Source organism: Anser cygnoides, chromosome 17, assembly GCF_040182565.1.
Source record: "Anser cygnoides isolate HZ-2024a breed goose chromosome 17, Taihu_goose_T2T_genome, whole genome shotgun sequence".
NCBI classification, from domain to species: Eukaryota; Metazoa; Chordata; class Aves; order Anseriformes; family Anatidae; genus Anser; species Anser cygnoides.
The window spans coordinates 7548760-7565251 of record NC_089889.1 but is presented as its reverse complement, the minus strand read 5'-3'; the positions used below and the strand labels follow the sequence as shown (position 1 = coordinate 7565251).

Sequence of the window (16492 nt, the reverse complement as noted above, 5' to 3'; positions counted from 1 at the left end):
AAAAATGCTGAGGGCACAAGGTGCTTTCATATTCAGATACCCAGCACTGATTCTTCAGGTTTAAATCAAGACAGAATTCATCTCCAGACTATTTTTAATATAAAAATATACTGCCTCCCAACTCCTCATTGCAGGTATGCTACCAAACCAACACAGACCACCAGACTTGTCTGGATTAATCCCAGACTGAACCACGGCCTCGTGTTTAAAAGGTTGATTTCGGAGACACCCAGAGATGGAATCATCATGATCCTTGATAAACTGCTACAGCGGTTAATTATTCATCCTGGTACAATTTTACAGCTTATCTCCAATCTAAATGTATCAGCGTTACAGCCTTCCAGCCACTGGATCTTGTCACTGCTCCGACTGCCAGACGAAGAGCCCTCTATTACCACGCTGCTCTTCCCATACAGGTTGTTATAAATTGTAATCGTGTCACCCCTCAGCCTCCTACGATAAAATAGCCAGAGCTCCTGGAGTCCTTCCCTGCAAGACAGATTTTCCTATTCTTTAACAATTCCCATGACACTTTCCTGAAGTCTCTCCAACTTTTAAGCGTCCTTCCTGAACGGCAAGCGCCAGGCTGGGATACAGTGTTCAAGTTGCACTCGTGCCAATGCCCAACACAGGGCGACGTAACCACCTCAGACCTGCTCAGCCCAGCCTTCCCCTGTCTATACATTCAAGGATTAGATAATCCTGGGCACAGCTAGGCTGTGAAAACCCCGATTCAGATGGTTATCCGTCCTGACACCCGTGCCTCTTTCAGGCTCAGCCGTTTCTCAGGAGGCAGCAATCCACCCTCCATCTCCTCATTATACACCAAGGGCCCTCATTTCATCCCCAGAGCAGGGCGTTTTATTACGCCAGAACACGCTGTTCGCAAAGCAATCCCAGTCACTCCAGTCCTGTTCCTTATCTTGCACTCCACCTAATCTGTGTGTTATCGGAGGACTTTGAGTAATGGTGCTATTTTTTTTTCCCCCTGGGTCACTGATTAAAAGAAGTTAAACAGTGCCATGCTAAGGACCTAGTACAAACATACCTTCTGAAAGCTGATTCTTTTTTTGCCTGCCCTATTTTGAAACCTTCCTGCCTGACGGTTCAGAACCCAGTTCTCGTGCTGTTTCTATTAAATATCCGCATTAGCAAAATAAGAAAGCTGGGACAAAACCACTCCACTTCAAAATGCATTCAATCAAATATCTGGGGCTTTCACAGCTGACTGCGAGAGACCTTGGAGAAAACTGCCAGCTACCAACTACCTTGCCATTAGCAGACAGCTTCGAGCTGATTTCAAGTGTCCAAGGGCCCCTCATCCAGCCGCCTGCTTTGCCACCTCCCCTGCAGAGCCCAGGGCCGCACGGCTGAGGCCAGGGGGGCTCAGGCAGCGTGGCCGGGTAGGAAGGGAGAGCTCCTGCTCCCCGAAGCAGCTCCTCCAGGTTGCGCCGAGTGGCCTTCTCCAGCCCAGACAAACATCCAGGGTTGTGCCTTTGAAGCGCAGAGCAGCTGGTCCTCGTAACTCTTCCCAGTGGGGTCCCCTAACCCTGGCGTGATAGAGTTAGAGTGTCTGCAACGTGAGGAGATCCAAGCGCGGTGAGAACAATGCTCTCCAGATGAGCACGGCAGCACAGATACACGGCTGTGCAAGATGTGCCCCACTGCTCACAGCTACCAGCCTCACCCCGCCTGCAGCTGTGCTGCACAGCCTCACTTTGCGGCACTACTGCAAGGATATAAGATGTTTTTAGAGTATGCTTGCTGATTGCAAGGTATTTTCTGGGGTTATTCAGTGGTTCTTTCTGCATGTAACTGGACACTGCAAAAGGGAGTTTGCTCCTCTTGTGGAGAAGGGGCAGGACATAATCCAGACAAGACAACAAGGAGCAGTGCTGGGCTGCACCCACTCCTCCACACCGACACAAAGGGATGGACCAGGAAACGAAGCAGCACCTCCACTTCCCACCAGCCAGACCCCACGCTCCTCATTTCCTGCTTCCATCACATTTCTCTGTATCGAAATACCATAACTTCCAACTCTTCCTGCTGATCGTAGCCTCCTAGAAAAGCCACAGCCAGCACCACGTTTCCACAAGCCCTACCAGGGCCCCCAAAGGACAAGCTAACATGAGAAAAGGGATGGGGGGAATGCTCTGAAGAAATGGCACAATATCCAAACACACGCAGCTGAATCCTCTGGGTCTTAACTGAGTGTCCGCCCTCAGGACACCAGTGCCTGCCGCTGCACTGCTCCTCCCTCCTCCCCAGAGGGGACCACCTCCCGGCACCACGCTCGCACAGCTCTGAAGTCGATGAAAATTTCTAGGCCAAGAGATACCATTTGTCTCTCAGATTGCTGCTAGCTCCCAATCAAAGCAAATTTTATTCTTTAAGAAGTGCTCCTGATGGCATAAAATCACATGTAGCTTAACCTTTAGAATAACTTTGATCTTGAACTACTCCAAACCTAAGATCCGGAAACCATGTACTCTAAATGCTGCTCAGGAGTCTAAACAGCCAGCGCGAGGAAAAATGTGAGCTGAAACGTATTTTTGCTGCCTCCATGCATTGTGAAGAAAGATGCCTATTTTCTGCAGCAGTAAGACCTTTCTAAAAGGATTTCTGGTCTGCTGTGAAGTCTCACCTCCACACAAAGGCAGGGATGACTCAGGAGCGAGGCTCGTCCATCTTTGTCTCAGAGGGGTTTGTTCTTCCTCGTGTGACTGATGACCTAAAGTGGGGTCCCTGAATACTTACGGTTTGTAAGCCCATCTTCAACAGGTTTATACCAAAACATATAAACAACAATCTAATACAGCATCCAGCTGGAGAAATGTCATGCCTTTCATGTCTGAAGTATTGCAGCATCTACTTAACACTGAAATAACATTGATGGATCCAGAGCACTGATGAAAACAAAAGCAACTTCACCTACAAAACACTGGGGATGTGACTGACTGGTTCTCGTCAGCGCTGAGACGCTCTGCTAAGGACAGAAATAAAGGCATACAATCACCTACTATTAGCTGAGTAACAGCTGTCTCTAATTCCCCCCAAATTTAGAGAAATTAAATCTGCACTGAGATTAACCTTCCCGCTTCCCAGAACTTTATAAAGATAGCTCTGGCTAAACTTCTGGGGCAACAACCTGGAATTTCTCATGAGAGCAGCACGATAAAGCTGTTGGAAAATTCATGGTGGTGTAGGAAACCAACACAAAATGGCAGTCCTGCATCTTACACAGCAGAGAGAGCTGGAGTAGCACCTCATCCCCACCACCGAGCGTGCCCGGAGGTTGAAGGAGGGTTTTGCTTTTCTTTGTATTTGGCAGGAATGGCTTAGAGGAAACCAGCCTGCTTTGGCAAGCAGGTCCCAGCTGCTAACTTCACCCCAACATCCAGCCCCGAAAAACTGACAGCTCTCTCGTGTCAGTCCTGTACAACTCTGTAAGGAGTTTGCTCTCAGTGGCGACTTTTATTCTTACGTTTTCTCCGTCACTGCTGCCTGTGAACACCAAGGGAAGTACAGAGCAAATGTGGCCGTGTCATTTTTCAGCGCCTCTGGTGTCACCGAAGTGACAAGCACCTGATCCCGCCTGACAGGAGCAGCCACAAGGACTCGTGAAGCGAGGCTGTGCTCCGGAGCAGGCAAACCTTCATTCCTGTTTGCTCCCGCAGCGGTTCTGAAAGCTGTACAGCTGCATGGCTGCACCACAAATGCTCTGTTTAAGCTCTCCTGCAGCGATGATTTGACTCATCTCTCTAAAATGAGTTTCTGAGTATTTTCATGAGATGACTAATCACAAAAGCGATATAAATGAGCTTTCTCGATACCTGCCCATGTTTTTAGCCACGTCAGTGTAAAGCCTTTATCTTGTCTAGCGAAAGCTGGCAGGTTAAATGCAACCTAGATGTTTGAAACCATACGGATGACAGCTGCCAGTCAAGAAGCCAAAGCACCAAATCACTTCAAGTGCAGGCACATCCTCTCTGATACTTACTTAATACTTCAAGGCAAACAATAAACATGCTTCTCTTCCCCGCTGCCTTTGCCCAAATACCTCCCTGAAACTCTGCCGGAACACAGACTAGTATTACAACATCATTTTCAAAGAATCTCCCTTTCATCCGCATCGCCAAAACATTTCCCACTCCCCTGACTGCCTTACAGCCCTCTCACCTTGTACTGCTCGTTCTGTTAGTAAGTACACAATAAATCCGAAAATGCACTCTGCAGTGAAGGTAGCACCATGGCACGCGTGCCATAGGGAATATCCATGAATAGAAAACTTACTCTGAAGGAAAGCAAGCAAAAAGAATATCAAAAGCATATCAAGTACAGCTCAGCCAAGAAATACAATCTTTTCAAACTTCAGAAGAGAATTGGAGTGGCCATAAATATCTAGCTAATTAGGGCTTTAATGAGATCTGTGCTACTAACCCCTTCAAACTGCCAAAAAAATCTCTGAAAGTCAATAGTGCCAAAATCTTCAAGAATTTTGTGTTTGCTCTGCTTATACAAACCCCAGACATTCTTACAATCATCCATTCCCTTTGCTCATAAATATTTATCTAGTTGGAGCCAAGTGCATAAATGAACCTTCCATCCCGCTTATGGCTGCTCTCCCTTTAATCCTTAATCCCTTTGCACTACCTTTCTTGTCTCTAACCTGCAGAGGACTCTGACTGTTTGCATTTAATTCTTCTTACACATGCCCTGGAGCACAAATGGCTTGTCAGGTTAAAGATAAAGCAAACACGTACTGCCACCAGTAGAGTAACCAGCCTTTTTGATATCAGTACACCTGCAGCCAAGGCAGGCTGGGTAAGGGAAGGATGAATGAATAAGTGATTCGGCTGGGATCTCCCCACTCAGCAAATCAACTGACTTTTCTAGGACAAATCTCCTGCCTGCTATTCACACTCACTAATTCTGAAGATGGTCCTTGTCCTCATTTTAATCAAACGCAGTGGCTTCAGGGATGGCACAGCCAGAGATGAGCCAGAGATTACGTCCGTGCTGCATCTTGAACAAACAACCTCGCAGAGCACAGAAAGTAAAGGCTTAATATCTTTTCCAAAGGGGTCAGCAATGAGAGGCTTGAAAGAGGAGAAGGACCTGGGCAGCGTTTTATTAGTATGGGCAGAAAGGTCAAGCCGGGAGGAGCACCGAGCAGAAAGAAACATCAGTACTTCGGCTTGGAGAGGATCAGCGGAACAAAAAGAGAAGCGTTTGTCAGAGTCAAGAGCTTTGGTTCCTGAACGAGACCTTTCCATTTTCCTCCCACCTCACTCGGTTGGACAAAGCCTTACACTTTTTTGGAGCTACACTTAAATGAGACTTCAACTTTAGGCCTAAGGCACAAACGGAAATCGCAACACTCCATATTCTGCAGTGATAAACCAAAACATCTGTCATTACTGCTGAGGACTTAAAGACTACTCACCTACTTCTCTCTCTGAAGAGCCTTCCTTTCATTTTAAGCAGTGCACTAGCTGTGAAGCCTGCCAGCTAGAGCTGATGCTGCCGTCTGGAAATCTGATAGACCACTGCCCAAAGCAACATGGTGGTACGATGCTGCCAAAAAAAGAAGTTGCCAAGGCCCTGCCTACACTCACCCCTGGGACTGAGAGATCATGGATTTTTTTAAATGGGTGTTTCTTTCTGTTGTTCTTTCCAATCAACTTGTTATTACTGTTCCTTTAGAACAGAAAAACTTAAGGCTTTGGAAAATGTATCTAAGCATGCAACTGCCTCATCTGGCAGATAGACACTTAACTGCAAGGCTAACGTTACATAAATCACCGTGATGAGCCTGCTCAAGCACAGTGTTTCCCCACCCTGTCTCTACCATGAAATGTCAGAGTGCTGAAAAACGTATCAGATTTTGACATGATTTGGAAAATATTTATCTTTACTTCTTTCAAAAAAAATCCTCCCTCAAATTCCACTCCCCCACCCCCCTTTCAGCCACAGAGAATACCAACAGCGACAAAACCCACGGAAGAAAGGGGGGAAACGGTGATCCAAAGAGGGTAGGTGAAATCCCTTAAACTGCATCAGGTCCCGGCACCGAACAATGCATCTGGATGGACAACAGTGCCATATTTGCAAACAATGCCCCACAGTCAGTCTGAGAGCTCTCGAATGGAGATTGGGAGTAAATGGATGCTGTTGGTTCTTTGATGTAATTAACATTGTTTGTCTCAGCATCACTAAAAACAGGCTTTTGCCTGCTAGCAAAATTTTTGGCTATGCACACTATTGTTTACTTGAATGAAAGGCTAAAGAGCTAACTGAAGCTTTTTTTTTGTTGCAAAGATTTTGAATGCCATGGAAGTGTATCAGTTCGTGAACAAGCCTTGCTAGCTGACGCACATAAAACATATCACTAAATAAATTTTAAAAAAATGGAAAAACAAACAAAAAACTCACAGAAAACCAAACCTGATGTAATTGTTTTCTTCCAACGTTTCTCAAATACTACAAATACTCAAAAACAAAGCACGCCACTGTCATTCAAGATCTACTTATAAAAGTCTTCTTAAAGCCTTATGAAAATGCATCAGTGTACCTGCATCCATTACTGTACGCTTACAAGGCTTCTTGAAAACCTTACCCCTGAATAAATAAATGCTTGAAAATGGCCCATTTTGGCACAAACGCTTCCTGCCGTTTCAGCCGCTCCAGGAAGATGAAGCTGTGATCCACCTGCTAGCAGCTAGCAGGGAGGAGCAGAGGTGATGCACACACCAGGTAAGGCGAAGGCTCTGGGGAACTGCGCAGTCTGTCAAATGCGTGCTGCAGCAGGAGGGGGTACGTTCTCCTGACAGCTGGAGCAAATCCACTGACAACTGCTAGAGGTGGCCCAAACACCTCTGTGCTCCCCAAATTTGGGGGAAGACCTAGGATTAAAACTGCTGAGTTTTGACTTTTTCCTGCATGTACGTTTTTGTTCGTTTGATAGCTGCTTCCTATTTAAAGGCGTAAATTCAGGACTGAGGGATTAGGGTGAGAAATGGGTTGGTAAAGCCACCGTGAGCTCAGTCACTGGCTGGAGCCCCCTGCAATTACTGTAACGCAGCGCCCATGGAGGGGAGTTTAGCACCTCAGGCACCGGGGAGCAACAAAGCCTTCCTGCAGCAGCCTGGCCATGGGAATCGCGGGGCTGGCAGCCAGGTGCTGGGGCAAAGCCATGCCTGAGGTGCCAGATCGATGGCCAGAGCGAGAATCCTAGCAGCACTCACCCCACTTGTGAGCCCGGATCGACAGGGAGAAGCAGTGGGCTCCTTTGCGGAGGATGGACTTGCACAGAGACAGATCCTAATAGCTCATAATTGGGAAAGCAAAAACCTATAGGCCAGTTTATTGGGACTTTGGAAGTGTGTTTTTTTTTTCTTTTTAAATAAAGTTACCCATAAAAACCTCAGAAGATGGAGGGCTACCCAAACGTGATGATAATCCTTGACCTCACACATTCCAGCAGCTGCTTAAATCCCCTAATATTTTCTAACTGGTACTAACTATGTATGCTCTGTCCCTCACATCTCGGCTAGCTGATCTGAGAGTGCACAAAGTTTGTGTGCGCTCTCACACAGCCATGGATAAATTTTTTGGTTTTCCCATTTTTTTTTTCATAAAAACATTTAAAAATAAAATAAAAACCATCTTCAATGAACCTCCTGAGCATCCTCTCATTGGCATTTCATTACAGGCTGCAGCAACCTGAGCTCGGCAGTCACAGATTCACAGCGCAAAGCTTCTGCTGCTTTAACTATTTCCCAAAATTAGTTATTATAACAACTTCCAAAAGCTGTGAACACAAAGGTCCCAGGACGCTGTCTGCCCACTGGAGCAGTCAGTCTTTATGTGCTTAAACACCGTGCTTTCCACTTCATGCCTCCACCAGCTGCTTTCATTTAGATGCAGGTCACATTCGCACAGACTAGAAAGCATCACAAACCCGTACAAATTGCTAACATGGGAATTCAGGTCCTTGAAACTCATGCACTGCAGCCAATGGACAGTCTATCATTTCTCCACTCGTTCTTTAAATAATAATATTGGTATTAACAAATAGATACCTTTTTTTTATGATTTTTTTAGTACAGATTTCCGATGCCCAGGGTAACTTTGCTATAGGTTTTACTTATTCTGAACAGGCTGACAAAACTACTAAGCGGCCATACAGTACACAAGTTCAGTGGTCTGAGGAGACAGGAATTTTCTTGTCAATCCACCTGTCACCCTTAACGCAATGCCCGCGGCTTACCAGGAGTGGGGGAAGGCAATCGAGGGAAGAGCATCACTTCAAACTGGTTTCCAATGGCAGATCAGAGAGAGCACAGGCAGCAGCAGAGAAACATATGTTTGAACCCATGCCAAAAATCTGGCTTCCTTAAGAAGTGTAGGATGACAAGCCTCTTGTAGTGGTAATAGTAGGCTGAAAAGTGGGGGTGGAAAAATTCCCTCTGCTCATGCAGAAGGCAAATGCTCTAACATCTACCTAACAGCATTTAATTCAGAACAGCTGGGTTTGGAGAAAGCCATCAAAATGACCCACAGAAGACAGCAAAAAGCTCGACACTGCTGTGTGGTTTGATAGCACTGCCTCTTTTCTTATCACCTCTGAGACATCTGGGAAAATGGGAAATAATGCCTTGGTGTCAAAAGCCTAAAGCACTTTGCAGGACACACACCTATACACTACTTGGTTGGCAGCTGAAAAGTGCCTGTGCCTTTGGTATCTTACATTAACATTTCCACGGAATTGGGCACATGAAAATTGACGGTGAGTAAAAGTTAATTACAGTGTTTATGCCAAAAAGCAAAAGAGCAGAATGATGACTTTTAATTTGGGTCTTCCCTTCAGTAAGCTCAGCTTCTTCTAGCAGCAGAGAATCCCAGGGAATAGCATTTCTCTTATCAGCAGGACTGATGGTCTATTCTGCTCTATCTGCTGTTCACAGCAGATAATAGTACAAGTCTGGAGCTGAAAAATATTGCTATGATAGCAGTCCCTCTGTTGCCACCCACAGAAACTCTGTGAGCACCTTAGCTCTAGCAAACAGCCCAGTCAGAAAGATAATCTAAAAATATCCAAGGCAAAAAAAACAAACACACACAGAAGAAAGCCACATGTGAAATCCCAAGGTTTCAGTTAGCAGCAATGGCAGTTCCCCACTTAGGGAGGGCCAACACAAACTCGCACTGAGGCTATGTCCCAGGTCACTGGACCTAGCAAAAGCCACTGCTTTGCTCTGCTCCTGCCCGTCATCCAGCTCCTTGAAATAGATTATGCTGATTAACAGTTGTGTGCCATCTCATGAAAAGATCCTCTAGAAGCTGGCTTGCTTAGCTGCTTATACAGCAGCAGATCACAGATTTGTGGAGTACAAGTGATCAGAAAGACATCTGCTTGCTTGATTTCAGTAGGTACAAATGTACAAGTGGCTCATTCTTCAGGACACGCTTGCTTTCTCCGCTCCAGCGTTCCCTGCCTGAACTGCCTGTCTTGTCTCAGATGGCTGAATCCAATCCACTGCCTTTTTGCATATCAAAGAGTCGATGTGAGGAGGATTGCTGGCGATGTACAGAGGCTGCTGTCCAAGGGTTGTAAGATGCTCCTTTGCACCTGCACTCCGTTTACAAGCTTCGGTTCAGCTACCATAACTGAACAAAATTCATTTCTGCATTTCATTTTTTAGCTGCTCTACAGTGTTTTTTTTGTTGTTGTTGTTTTGTTTGTTTTTGTTTGTTTTTTTTTTACCATCCCCACATTCACCCAGTATTTGAAGGGATTTCAGAGAGAAAAAAAGTCACATTTCTTTTATGATAAATTAGTGGATTGCAGCCACCCTTCTAGTCCTAAATTCAGTTACAGCTGTTGGGGATTAGCATCTAAAAAAAATCCTGAAAGCCTAAGAGGAGCTGCTACTCAGGTGGGAAGCAGCATCCCGAGGAGAACCCAGTGCTCCTCTGTGCCAAGGAGGAATTAGCAAGGGAAAGGGGTGTCTCAGGCTGCTGGGAGTCTGCTTCCCCGACTGCGTGTTTCTATTCCATAAGCCTGCCCCACCTCAAATATGAAGATCTGCTTTGTTAAATATGAACAAGATATCGGGCCATTATTACCCAGAAGCTGCTGCTTTGTGTTTGTTGAGGAGCAAGCAGCATTGATCATTATCTACATTTCAAGATTGCCTGAGAAGCAGACAAATTCTCCAGAGAGAGAGAGAGAGAGATCCTGTTTTCATGTTAGCACTCATGGAAGTAAACAAGCAAATGAAGAGAAATGCAGAATTTCTATTATTTCAAGGCTGCAAAGCTTTCTGAAGTGTCAGCAGTTGTTTTTGCACGTTATTTAAAAAAGCAAAAGAAAAGAAAAAAAGAAAGCCTTAACACGCTTCTTCTTGGTCTTGGTGAAAACACATGCAAAACGAGATCAGAACCAAGTTTGACACTGCTATTTCTCCATCCAAAAGGCTGACCAGACTGAAGCCTGAAAATTAAGTCTTTATGAAGAAGCATTTTCCAAACCTGCCATTTCCCAGTACTCCTCAAATGACAGCAGCCTTAAACAAAGCAAATGCTATTCTGCTTTCCTAGCAGGCACAGCTACTGCAAGAATTAAGAGAAACCTTCCTTCTTCAATTATAACTCCTCAGGTTCCTCGCTGTCTGGGACCTGAAGGGAATGCAAAGAGCGTGGATGAGGAGTAAGAACGCTACATTTTATTGGAAGGGGTTTATCTTTAATTTTGTCTGGCATCAGGGAAATAGCTCTAGGCACACAATACGTATCGACTGCTTCTTGGAGAGTCCACCTGCCCAAAATTGCTGCAAGACAAACTAATTTGCTCTTTTTTTTGGTATGGTCTTAAAACACAAACATTTCATTTCAATTTCAGCTTGCAAAGTTAATGTGCATGCCCAACTGCTGAATAATCCATGGATTTCGGTGTCCCTAAATACACAGTGAAAAGATGGATTACCCATTAGGATAAAATAATATACACAAGCCCCTAAATACATATGTACACTGTAATACACGTTTTAAATAGTCTGTGTGTGAATTTAAATGATTATATGCATGCTAAAAAGTTTCAAAAGACATCTTTACAAAGGAGCCATTACCACTGTGTAAATAATACATCATTTAAAATAAATTCTCTGAACTCCCATGAAAGGCTCTTTTTTGGTCAACGTAAAAGGAATAAAGGAAATGAATGCATATATAAAATAGAAATGGTATTAAGGGTTCAGTTTAAATTCGTAACAAAGTATTCGCATGAGGGGAGGGGATTATTTAATGTCTAACACAGCCTATTTCATACTCCTTTGCTTTTGTCCAGAAATCTTGGGGGGGGGGATGGATTAATCAAGTAACAATTCAAAATCTTTTCAAATTGCAATGTCTTGCCACTTTTCTGGTGGATACCTTAAAAGTTTTCCTATATACATCCACTGCTCTACTGCACACACAAACTCGTTTTTAAATCAACTTTCACGGCCCCTTGACAATTACCCACAGACTCTAGACCGAAAAGGCTGAAAACCTGCACTCCAGACAGCGAGACAAGGCTGCGTGGAAGCAGCAGAGTCCCCATCGCTGCCTGGTACAACACCAGCCAGCGCCTAGGAGGAAGCAAGCCTCGATCAAGTAGGCTCGAGAAGGCGTGCTGTTTGGGAGACTTTGTAGGAGCTGAAATAGTTATGCAAAACAGAAAAGTCTCAAACGTGCATGATCAGGTTTTACGGCTTTTTAAACTTTGATTTGCAATAAAGGCAGTTTGGTGTACACGGTTTTGGCACATCTTAAGTTTGGACGTTGCTGAGCACGGAGTAACGAGGTGCTTCGGAGTGATACTGCGCTACACACATCCAAACTCCGACACAGATCCCACAGTTTGCACCACTAAACTCACCAACATACCAAAGCCAAATAACTAACCCACACCAAAGGCCTAAAGGAATGAGGCACCTCACCTCCTTCTCAGCAGTATTTGTGCACCTCACCTGCTCACGCTGTTCTGAAAACCCCAAATAAATTATTTTCATCGCATTTCATTGCTGAAAACCAAACGCTCTTAACTCTCCCTAGCACATCTGTGTTTGAAGGCGTACCTTCATATGCAAATTCCTACACGCAGGACAGTGCTATGTCATCAAGGACGCCACTATGACAGAATCATTGCTGTGCACCAAACACATGCTGGAAAGGGAAAATCCATTCGTTCACTCTGCAGCAAGTGGCTGAAATCATTTAGATCACAAGGGGTGATAGGGACAGGAGCACAGCTTACAGATGAGCAGCTCTGAAATGGGAGTGCGTTCCCTTTTGTTGTTTCATATTACAACAGCAACCAAGCCCTTTTCTCCTGACCTGGGTGTCTCCCACACAGCCCTGTCCTTCCCTCTTCTTCCAAACAGACAAGAAAAAGCATCATGTTTCTCCCATTCAGGGACAGGAGATGGATGAAAACAGCACCCTGGGGGAAAGGAACAGATGGAGCTGTTTGAACACGATCCTGCCCAGCTCAGCACTCGGCATCAGCAGGAACGTCTGCAGGGTTCAAAACTCCAGGTCTGGCCCCGGGATCCCGAGCCAACCCCTACCAGAAGTGGCAGGCACTTCTCCAAGTCGGGACGTCACTTGCCTGGACATGTGCCTGGGCTAGCTGTTCCTGCTGAAAGCTTCAGTTTGCAACTGTTTTGCTTCATTTTCCTGGCTGCTCTCTGCCTTTTGAGAAGGGGTTTGAAGGAGAATAAAAACAACAAAACACTTAAGAGCTGCTATACCTTCCTCCAAATGAAGCTGAACAGTGAAGGCGCAAACCCTTTACCTTAAGCAAACCCTATCACAACCTGTGCCCTAAAATCTGAGCTAAGATACAGCCCCACGTACGGTCTCATGTACACAGCCTAACTCCTGCCTATGCCCGGCATCCTCCTCTGCCTTTCCACGCCTGTGCTGTGCTCTCCCACTGGTTGCTTCTGCTTCCTGTGCACCCTGCCCAGATCTACACCAATTGCCCAAGGGGCTCCAGCACCTGAGGTGCTGGGGAGACGGAGGAACCCAGCCCAATGGTAAGAACCCCAGTACACAGCAAACCCAGCCTCACCACACATCAACAGAACTTGGCCTAATATTTTAGATATTTTTTTTTTAAGTCAACCTGACATCCATCCATCCTCTGCCAGAGGAAGCCTTGTATTCTCAAAAAGCAACGTTAAAAAACACACACACACACAAAAACCTACACACCCAGAGTGCAGCGATAGGAAAAACTGATGCGCAGCGCCTGCTCTGCAGATTATTTTCCGCGTGACATTTCCCCCCGCCCCTCCCCGAGGACTCCCGATCAGTCGGCTGCTCTTTGGCTTCCTGCAGAAGCCCGGCAGCCCCCCCAGGACCCGTCCTCCCCACGGTGCTCCCCGCTACGCCTCCGGGATGACGCAGCCGTCTGGGCTCCGGGAGCCAGCCCCTGCGGCTCGGTGGACAGAGCCGCACAGCTCTGAAAAATGCTTTATTCATAAAAAGCACGTACTTGCATCCCTAAGCAAACTCTTAAAAAGAATATATTCGCCCACACAGCACTGCTGAGAGGCACGCAGGAAAGCTATTCTGAGAGCTCTTTAAACTGGAACGTAGACGTACCAAGGTGAGCTCAGGTTGTGGATTCAATAAGCTGCTGCTCCGCTCCTCGCTCCTAACAGCTTGGCCTAAACAATCCAGGCAATCCTGCTAAGACCAGCCCAATAATTTTATGACACGTTGCCTCACAGTGATCAGGGCTGAGGCAGCTCGGAGTCCCGCTCAGGGCTCCTTTCAGAAGGGAACAGTCCATTTTCTAAGACAATATTTTTCTGGGCTCTGGTTTAGACCTGTTTTCCAAATTCTTTATTACCTCACGCTGAGGAGCAGCGAGCATCCTTGTCATTGCTGGTGTTTTGGGAACGAGCTCCTTACCTAGCCTAAGCGGGAAGGCTGCAGCTGCCGAGGAGAGCACGGAGCCTCTGCAACACAGAGGGTGAATTTGGCATTTTCTGTCAGTGCCAGAGCTAGCACGGAAAAAGCAAAATCCTTCTGGGGAGTAAAAGGGCAATTACTGAACAAATGACTCCAAATGAGATTAAGGCATCCGCTGCTTATTCTTTGACTCTTAAAATCTTCACACCTGTGGTAGGTCAGGAGCTTCAGCAATGCTTTTCCCACTCCAAACCAACCTAACTTGACTTATGAACCAGATTCCAACAGTCACTGGTCACGCCTGGACATTAGCAGACGTGCATCTGATGCTGTGATACCTCAAAGCACAGAAGTTGATCCTTATGGTAAAGTGACATTCACCATTTTAATCAGGTTTATTTTCTTTCTTTTGCTACTGAAGTGTAATAACATACTTGTGTATTTAATCTAAGAAAAAGAAACAACAAAAGTTTGGGAAATGAACTGGAAAAAAAATCATTAAAGGGATTTCGAAATCCCTGTTTAATGAAGCATAATAGATCGGGTTGCTTTAAGTTCCTGTCGGTTTTGTTGTGTTGTTTTTTTCTTTCCCCCCAAGATAAGAGTCAGCTTGAGTTTTATAGTATTTCCTATTGTTTCTATAATTTTTAATACAGCAAAGCCTTGCACAGCACTTTAAGGCTCCTACAGCATTCAAATTACTGCTTAACCTGATTAAAACTTGAAGTGCATGGGTCTCACATGGGCCTTGCTCCCCCTTGCCGTGTGCCTCAGAAGGACACAGCTGGGTCTGTCTGGTGGTGTTTTTTGTTTTTTTTTGGGGGGGTGGGGAAGGGGGGAAATAGCCTGTTTGTTTTTAGGAAACAGCCTTTAAAACTCCATATTCTCTCCCTCTACCTTAATACAGTCCTTCAGTTAACGTTTTTGCAGACAGATCTGAAGAACAGAGCTATCTGAAGACATCAAGCAGATCACATCAGTTCTGTAAGAGAACAGTCTCCAGTCTCCTAACTAAAGACATTACAGAATGCCATATGGCCACTTCTGAAATTGGCTTGGTCACCGGTTTTCATTAAGTAACAACCCCAACCTGTAGCACTTCAGCTAGAATGGGATTCCAGCTGCAACCCAATGGAGGCACATATTACCCTTGTGGAACTATTAATGAAAAGGAAAAAAGTTGCTCATTGTATTTAAAAAAAAAAAAACTTTAAATATTACGTACTTTTGTTATGCAAAACTCAAGAGACAGTCTCTGCAGCCAGAACTGGTGAGTTGATAACATTAAAAAATCAAATAGGCTGAATTTCCAGCCTATGAGATAAAAGTTATGATACTCACATTTTCCGTGAAGACAGGAATTTGCCATTTTTCCTTTCCAACGATTCTGACTTGTTAGGCATGTGGAAAAAGTTTCATTCCATATCCTACTGTCAGTCTTAGGCACCAAAAATCAACTTGCTGCTTTTGCTTTCTTATAGCGAGCGTTTCAGTGAACGTTTCTCTCTCTCGGGATGGAAAACAGATTCTCTTGATTCAAAATGTGCCTTGTGCTGCTTTGCTTTATCCCTATAGTTACGTATTTTTTTAAGCAAAGCAAACAGACAGGATTTAGTAGAATACAATTTCTTTTGTTTTATTGCTCTACTAATTTTATTTATGTTCAAAGACGTTGCTTTTTTCAATTTGGTATGAGGGAGAGAGATGCATCAGGAGGAAGAAACATGACTGTACTTCCAAATGAGGCATCAGGCAGAAGAGGAGCAGGAGACGTCTGAACCACCTAAAGTGATCAGTCCTATTAATGCGATGCAGTTTTGATAGGTAGCAATTACAGGGTAACAGATAGTTTAAGCATTATTCAGAAGTCTGCTGCCACCATACATTTAGAACCGTGCTTTTATGTTCCTTGCTGCAGATGCATATGCAAGCTGTCGTTGTTTAAGAAGGGAAAAAAAAATCCCTTTTCAACAGTATATTTTGGATGTTTCTGTTCTGTATCTCTTGAAAATCCTCCACATTCCCGTTCAGCTGCAAACCTCCTGTGGGATCTTGGACAAAGCAGTGCCTCAGGTTCTTTTGTGTAAAATGGTCTAGTTGTTCTTCCTCTGCTCTCATTCCTCAAAAGTGTAGTAAAGATGAACAAGTAAAAGAGTGTCAGGTACTAAAACACCGCAGACAAAATAGCTAAGGAGGGGATGAAGAACAGAACTAAGTCTTAAGATAAACACGACCAACGTAATCACTGAAAAATGTTTGCAGACAAACATTCAGTGGAAAAAAAAAATAAGGGAAAGGTGCCTTTTTCCATTCCACTGCAGAAAAAATGACCAGTTTCCCCTGATTTCTTTCCTAAAGTGCTATTTTTGATCATTTGACTGCTCCTCACTCAGCAAAGAAGTACGATCTCTCGTCTTATGGAACTGTAATGATGGTAATGCCTTGCCAAAACCTAATAGCAATTAAAAAAGCTCTAGAATGAAACACTCTCACTAACTGAAATCCACAGCACACTTCTGGG

The 16492-nt window shown here is 44.9% G+C and overlaps 1 protein-coding gene across 23 annotated transcripts in view; it reads right to left on the bottom strand.

Annotated features, from left to right (window-relative positions):
- Positions 1-16492, bottom strand: part of FBRSL1 (fibrosin like 1) — a 518463-nt gene that overhangs the window by 404205 nt on the left and 97766 nt on the right. Inside the window, exon 1 of one of the 23 annotated variants that reach the window (XM_066979027.1) lies at positions 12018-12133. The exons of 21 other annotated variants lie outside the window; for them this stretch is intronic. In XM_066979027.1, coding sequence (XP_066835128.1) covers positions 12018-12059 — 42 coding nt within the window. In that variant the 5' untranslated portion in view covers positions 12060-12133. Of the gene's footprint in view, positions 1-11987; positions 12134-16492 lie in introns of those variants that run through there. One more of the 23 variants, XM_066979026.1, reaches the window with a different exon arrangement.